The sequence below is a fragment of the Dipodomys ordii genome, unplaced genomic scaffold (genome assembly GCF_000151885.1).
Source record: "Dipodomys ordii isolate 6190 unplaced genomic scaffold, Dord_2.0 Scaffold3, whole genome shotgun sequence".
Lineage (NCBI taxonomy): Eukaryota > Metazoa > Chordata > Mammalia > Rodentia > Heteromyidae > Dipodomys > Dipodomys ordii.
Window position 1 is genome coordinate 27,553,988 of NW_012267219.1, and position 7,999 is coordinate 27,561,986.

The 7,999-nt window shown below is 40.5% G+C and overlaps 1 protein-coding gene across 2 annotated transcripts in view; it reads left to right on the forward strand.

The window, feature by feature from the left end:
- Mrpl42 (mitochondrial ribosomal protein L42) overlaps positions 1 to 3,378 on the forward strand; it is an 18,582-nt gene extending 15,204 nt beyond the window's left edge. For both annotated transcript variants that reach the window (XM_013019792.1, XM_013019786.1), the window contains exon 6: positions 3,198 to 3,378. In XM_013019792.1, the coding sequence (XP_012875246.1) occupies positions 3,198 to 3,243 (46 nt within the window). In that variant the 3' untranslated portion in view covers positions 3,244 to 3,378. The remainder of the gene's footprint in view (positions 1 to 3,197) is intronic.
- Positions 3,379 to 7,999: the final 4,621 nt, after the last annotated feature.

The following is a 7,999-nucleotide window of genomic DNA, read 5'->3' on the forward strand; positions in this document are numbered from 1 at the left end:
CACAGTGCCACTTCCGGCTTTGTAGTGGTTTATTGGAGATAAGAGTCTCACGGACTCTCCTGCCAGGGCTGGCTTTGAACTGTGATCCTCAGATCTCAGCCTCCTGAGTAGCTAGGATTACAAACGTGGGCCACCAGCATCTGGCTACTGTAGTATATTTCTAATCTACATATACTGTACCTAAAATGAAATAATACTTAATTTTCCCCTTATTTTAATTAGATTTAACTAAAGCTTTTAAAGAGTTTTATACGGTTTCTTAAAAATTATTGTATTTTGTGATAATGATTTACTATGTTTTTATTCATCTTTCTGATAAATAACTGATCATGTTATCAACTTTTTCTATTTAGTAAATTTTGAGTTGGGCTAGAGCAAGCAATTGAGCACTATATTAACTATTCTTTCTTTTTTTTTTCTTTTACTTTTTTTCTTTTTTTTTGTACTGGTCCCTTAGCTTGAATTCAGGGTCTAGGTGTTGTCCCTGAGTTTTTTGCTCAAGGATGGCACTCTATTGCTTGAGCCACAGCTCCACTTCTGTTTTTTGGTAGTTAATTGGAGATAAGAGTCCTATGGACTTTCCTCCCTGGGCTGGCTTTGAAGCATAATCCTCAGATCTCAGCCTCCTGAGTAGCTAGGATTGCAGGCATACACTACTGGTACCTCTTATTCTGGTTTTCTTTAGAAACTATAACTGTCCTTGTATATAAGGCTTATGTCATATTTCATCGGTTTTTTAAAATATATTCTTTATCTTTTTTTTTAATAATGAAAAGAGGTGTTTTTTTTTTTTTTTTTTTTTTTTTTTTTTATAAAAAAAAAAGGGTTTTTTTTTTTTTTTTTTTTGATTTTTGCCAGGCCTGAGGCTTGAACTCAGGGCCCGGGCACTGTCCCTGAGCTTTTTTTGCTCAAGTTAGCATGCTACCACTTGAGCCACAGCACCACTTCCAGCTTTTTTCTGTTTATGTGGTACTGAGGAATTGAACCCAGGGCTTCGTGCTTGCTAGGCTAGCACTCTACCACTAAGCCACATTCCCAGCCCTGGAAGGTGTTTTTTGTTATTTATATTTGTTCTTACTTATATAATCTAGTACCTGCCACTGGGCTGGCATGCTCATGACAGGTTATATTAATGGAACTAGTGAATAAACATTGGACTGCGAAGAGCTTTATTATTTTTGTTTGGAGTCAGCCTATGTTACATACTGAGATCCTGACTCAAGAAACTGAAAAAACAACAACAAAGAACTCCAGAACTAGGTGCAGTGAGTGGTTCATGTAATTCCAGCTATTCTATGTGCAGAAATTAGAAGGATCATAGCAAAAAGTGACATGACTGCACAAATAAGTTGTGCATGTTGGTTCATGCTTGTAACTTCAACCTCAAGGAAGGGATATGTAGGAAGATTGATGTCTCATACTACCCTGGGCAAAAACATAAGACCCTATGTGAACAATAACCAAAAGCAAAAAAGGTTTGGGGCATTGATCTATCTAGTAGTAGCACAAGGCCCTGTGTACAAATTCTGGTGTTGCTTAAAAAATAACAACAACAAAAAAATCAGTGTCTTTGGTTTTTTGTTTTTTGTCAGTCTCGGGGCTTTAACTCAGAGCTCTTTTGCTCAAGGCTAGTGCTCTTCCAATTTGAGCCACAATGCCAATTCTGGTTTTCTGGTGGTTTATTGGAGATATGAGTCTCATGGACTTGTCTTCCTGGGTTGGCTTTGAACTGTGATCCATAGAGCTCAGCCTCCTGAGTCGCTAGGATTACAGGCACTAGCACCCAGCCTCACATAATATCTGCTGTTCCCTCCGTCTCTCCATTCCTTCCCTCCCATCTCCACCCATGAGTTGCATAGTTCTCGTGCATCTATGAGTGCATTTCTTTTTGGCCAATGTCACCCCTTCCTTCACTGTCTTTCAGTTTTTCCTTCTCATCCCCACCCACAAGTTGTATTTTCAACATAGTGTCTAGTGAGTTCCACTGCTGGGTTTTGTTCACCCTTTGTCCCACCATTTCTGTGAAGGGAGGTATTCATTGGGACATGTCTACAAAAGTGCAAATGAACTCCAGTCACTTTCAATCTCTATTACTTTCTCTTCTCTCCCCTACCTTGAAAATTTTCGTAGAACAATTTTATCGTTCTATTTTCATATATATAAAGAAACTGCTTTAGCCAGGCACCGGTGACTCACACTAATACTGTTTATCCTCATTCACTTCCCTTGTTAGCCCAACCCTCTTGCACAAGTACACAGGCCTCAACAGCACTTGTTCTAGTTTCTTTTCCTTCTTTCCTTCCTTCCTTCCTTCCTTCCTTCCTTCCTTACTCTCTCCCTCCTTCCTTCCCTCCCTCCCCTCCCCTCCCTCCCTCCCTTCCTCCTCTTCTCTCTCTCTTTCTGTGTGCATTCAAATTGCACCAAGGGCTTAACTATGTTTCTAATCTCTTTTCTGATAGTCCTCTGCAAACCAGCTTCTGCAACCTTCACAATCTCAGTTAATACCAGCTTTATTCTTCTTACTGCATGTGCTAAACCTCCTGGTATCTATCATTCATGACTTTTCATTTTGTCTCACTGTCAACATCTGGTCACCAAGCCTGTTAACTCCAGCTCTAAATTTACCCAGATTTCACTACTTATTTCCGTTTCTTCTGCCATTGTTTTGCTCAAAGCTACCATCCTTTGCCTGGTTTATTGAAATGGTTTCTTTGCTTTTGCCTTGCTTCCTTGTATTCTGTTTATAGCAAAGTAACCTTGTTAAATCTGTTTATTAGTTCTTAGAATTTTTTTTTCTTTTTTTTTTATCTTGCTCAGAAAAGCTGTAGGCCGGTAAGAACCTATGACTCTGCATCATCTTTCCATCTATCTCATTTCCCACTGTTCTTAGCTGTGCTCATTCGCTGTTCTTTTACATGTCATTCCTTTTACCTCAGTCATCCAGATTATTTTGGGATTGTCATCATGACATAAAGAAAAATTTCCCAAAAATTTAACTGATAAAAACAGTTTCCATAATGGGGAATGTGGCTTATTGTTAATAAATAAGTATGTATGCTATCTATAATAGTATAACTATAAAGTTTTAGTTTTTCAAGTAGTTCCAATCCAAACAGCAAGATAATCTTTGAAATTTAAGAATTATATCAAGAGTAACTTTGATCAAAATAATCTTATTTTAATATTTTCTTTTCAAGGTATCACAGGCGTCGTAAGAAAGTGAATCCTCCAAAAGACAGATGATATCAAGGTTCTAAGAAGAATCAGAGCGAGGAGAGATTGACCTGCTCTTTCTTTGCCATTTGAAGAAATACAATCTTGTGTATTCACCAGTAGAGTATATAGCAAAGTAATAAAAATTCTTTTCATAAACTGCAATATACATTTCTTTGTACATACTCTGACTTTCACAGTCTTACTTAGAAAAACCTAATTCATCCATCTCTCCCTCCTTCCTTTCCCCCTCCCTCCCTCCCTCCCTTCTTCCTTCCTTCCTTCCTTCTTTCCTTCCTTCTGGCGTGGGGCTTGGGCAAGCAACTCCAGCAACCAGAAGACTGTCCCTGTATCTTTTGTTGTCGATTTTGTTTTTACTGGTCCGAGGGCTTGAACTCGGGGCCTGGGTGCTGTCCTTAAGCTGTTTTTTGCTCACTTGAGCCACAGCTCCACTTCCAGCTTTTTGGTGGTGGTTAATTGAGATAAGAGTCCATTAATTGAGCTAAGAGTCTCATGACTTTCCTACCAGGGCTGGCTTTGAACCAGATCCCCAGATCTCAGCCTCCTGAGTAGCTAAGATTACAGATATGATCTACCAGTGCCCAGCTTTTATCTATCTATCTGTCTGTCTGTCTGTCTATCTATCTATCTATTTTTTTATGAAAGACTTTTCAATACAGCCCAGGTTGGACCTTGAACTGTAGATCCTCCTGCCTCAGACTCCTAAATAACACTCCTGATCTTAACTATTTTTGTGGGTGGGTGGGTGGGGGTGGGGGGCACTTGAACTCCAGGCCTGGGCACTGTCCCTGAGCTCTTCAATTCCAGGCAAGCTCCCTACCACTTGAGCCACAGTGTCACTACTGGTTTTCTGATGGTTTATTGGAGAGGTCTCACAGACTTTGCTTCCTGGGCTGGCTTTGAACCATGATCCTCAGAACTCAGCCTCCTGAGTAGGATTACAGGTACGAGCCGTCAACACCTGGCTTTTTTTGGAGGGGGGCAATATTGGGGTTCGAACTCAGGACCTCATGTTTGGCTCAGTTTTGCCAGCTACCATTTGAGCCACACCTTATGTGTCCAGCAGCTTTGAACTATGATTCTCAAATCTCAGCCTCCTGAGTGGCTAGAGTTATAGATGTGAGCCACCAGTGCCTGGCTTTCTATTACATATTTTTATAACTAGGCAAACATTATTAATAATAAATATGATTGATACGCATTTTCTCCTTGTGAAGGGATTTCACATTGCCTCTGAGAGCAAACTTAGAAGGTCTACCGGAAAATAGATGATCTGGTGTTTCTATTGTCTTCTAGGAAATAATTATATTTTAATCAGTATTTACTATGTATGCCCTTTCTATACATTACTGAATTCTCATAATGATCCTTTTAAGGGGGGAGCATCATCCTCATTTTACAGAAAAGGAAAATTCGCTTAAACTCTTTCTTGAAAATGGAAGAGTAAGGATCCAAATTATTGGGTTTCAAACTCTTCCTGGTATGTTATAATGAAAAATAAAAATATCTTTTATGTAAGAATAAGTTCTTTTGCCAGTCCTGGGGCTTGAACTCAGGGCTTGGGCACTGTTCTTGAGCTTCTTTTGCTTAAGGTTAGTACTCTACCACTTGAGAGCTACAGTGCCACTTCTGGCTTTTTCTGTTTATGTGATACCAAGGAATTGAACTCAGGGGTTCATGAATGTTAGGCAAGCACTTTGCCACTAAGCCACATTTCCAGTCCCCCTAGAATTTTTTTCTAGAAAAATTTAAAAAAAAGTTTAATTTGGCTGGGCACTGGTGGCTCATCTCTTTAATCCTAGTGACTCAGGAGGCTGAGATCTGATAATTGAGGTTCAAAGCCAGTCCCAGCAGGTAAGGCTGTGAGGCTCTCATTTCCAGTTAAACCACCAGAAAACCAGAAGTGGAGCTGTGGCTCAAAGCAATACAGTATTAGCATTGAGTGAAGAAGCTCAGGGACAGTGCCCAGGCTGAGTTCAAGCCCCACAACTGACAAAAGTTTAATTTGTTTTTATATTTTTCTTTACTGGTTGTATTAAAAATTCTGCTAGCTTAGGGGCTGGGAAGGTGGCTCAGTGGTAGAGCGCTTGCCTTGCATGCATGAGGCCCTGGGTTCGATTCCTCAGCACCACATAAGCAAAAAGGAAAAAGCCGAAGTGGAACTGTGGCTCAAGTGGTAGAGCACTAGCCTTGAACTGAAGAGCTGAGGGACAGCGCCCAGGCCCAGAGTTCAGGCCCCACGACCAGACCCCTCCCCCCCAAAAAAAATTCTGCTAGCTTTATACCACTGGCAAACTGTTGCAGCTTTATAGATATGTTTCATCAAATTAGTTTTATAGCTATGTTAATAGATTAGTAACATTGCTGTTGAGCTGGTGAAAAGCTGTCAAGAAGAGGGAAAGTGCTTTATTCAAGTTCAAATTGTAAAATATTTGTGCTGTTTATAAAACTTAAGTGAAAAATTTCTCATGTAGTATCTGTTTACATAGATTTTTTTTTTTTTTAGTTGTAGGTTTGAGCTTGGCCTGGTAGCTGCCCCTGAGCTCTTTTGTGCGAAGCTAGAACTCTACCACTATGAGCCATAAATCTACTTCTCAGTTTTCTGATGGTTAAAAGGAGTTAAGAGTCTCATGGCCTTCCCTGCCTGGACTGGCTTCAAATCACAATCCTCAGATATCAACCTTGAGAGTAAGCTAGTATTACAGGCATGAGCCCAGCTCAATATCATTCTTTTAGAAAAGAAAATGCTGCTGAAGGTCCAAGTAAAATGGAAGATCAGTGGATAAGAGAAAATAAGGGTAAGAATAATGGTGGTGGTCCTGAGTTATTCAATGGAAATGTTTTTAAGTGGTTTACTTTTAATTAATATATTCTTAATCTTGTGGAAAGATCAAAGCAAGTTTGTATAAACTTGTTAAAAATATATATATTTTTGGGTCCGGTCGTGGGACCTGAACTCTGGGCCTGGGCACTGTCCTTCAGCTCTTCAGCTCAAGGCTAGCATGCTACCACTTGAGCCATAGCACCACTTCCGGCTTTTTTTTCCTGCTTATGTGGTGCTGAGAAATCGAACCCAGGGCCTCATGCATGCAAGGCAAGCGCTCTACCACTGAGCCACCTTCTCAGCCCTAAACTTGTTAAAATATTTACCAGCTTTTCTACTGATGGGTCTTTGAAAAACAGTTTTTTCTTCAGGCTGATTTATATAAACAAGTTAGAAACCATCAGGCACAGGTGGCACTATGGCTCAAAGTGATAGAGTGCTAGCCTTGAGTGAGAGAGCTCAGGGACAGCACCCAGGCCCTGAGTTCAAGCCCTATGAGAACAACAACAAATTACAAAGATCAGATACATTATTAATGCACAATTGGAAAAATGTAGCTACCAAAATAGCAAAAATTTTCTCCTGAATACAAAGATCTACTGAACAGTATTCAACTCCAAGATGCCGAAACAACACACCTATGACTTCTACTTTATTATTCTGGGAATACAGTTGACAGTAACTCCTGGAATTTTTGTTTTCATGGGCTGTTGACCTTTTGCTAAGTATCTCATTACCAACATCACTTCTCCCAGCTCCTCCCATCCTTCCCTCAAGGTTATTAATACTTTTAAGAAAATGTTCACTTGTTTTAGTAGACATTTAAAATTATAAAGTGATTTGGGCCTTTGAAATCAATAAATTTAGCTTCATAAAAAACTTAGCAAGCTGGGTGCAGTGGCTCATGCCTGTAATCCTAGCTACTCAGGAGGCTGAGATCTGAGGATCACAATTCAAAGCCAGCCAGGCCAGGAAAGTCCATGAGACTCTTACCTCCAATTAACCACCAGAAAACCAGAAGTGGCTCTGTGTTCAAGTGTAGAACACTCACCTTGAGCTGAAATTCTGAGAGACAGGGCCCAGGCTCAGGCTGAGAGTTCAAGCCCCATGACTGACAAAAAACAAAAAAACATGGCCCCACCCCTCCACCAAAACTCGGAGTTGGTAAAAATGTATTATTGGTGAGGCCACCAGAGGGCACTCTCACATTGAGATTAATTTGAACATCCCTTATCCTAAGGTACTAGTGTTAAAGGAGTTCAATTAGCAGGAAATTTGAATATTTATTGTTTGAGAATGTGTAGTAGATTAAATGACAGTAGTGACATTAAGTGCTGGGATTTTTTTTTAAATCATTGGTTGTGGGGCCTGAACTCTGGGCCTGGGCTCTGTTCCTCAGCTCTTCAGCTCAAGGCTAGCACTCTACCACTTGAGTCACAGCACCACTTCCAGGTTTCTGGTGGTTAATTGGATATAAGAGTCTCATGGACTTTCCTGCCCCGGCTGGCTTTGAACCATGGTCCTCAGATCTCAGCCTCCTGAGTAGCTGGGATTACAGGATTGAGCCACCAGTGGCCAACTAGTGCTAGGATATTTAGAGGCTGCTTTTCCATCAAACATTTATAAAACTAATTGGGAGAAAAATACAAAAAACTTATTTTGTTGTCAAGTAGATAAAAAAAAGGATCTTTTGTAAAGATCATACCAACTGAGCTAATATTTACTTATCTACCTTATTTCCTTTTTCTTTTTCTTTTGGTCCGGTCGTGGGGCCTGAACTCTGGGCCTGGGCTCTGTCCCTCAGCTCTTCAGCTCAAGGCTAGCGCTCTACCACTTGAGACACAGCCACTTCTGGCTTTTTTCTTGTTTATGTGGTGCTTGCAAGGCAAGCGCTCTACCACTGAGCCACCTTCCCAGCGCCCCCCTCTACCTTATTTTCTA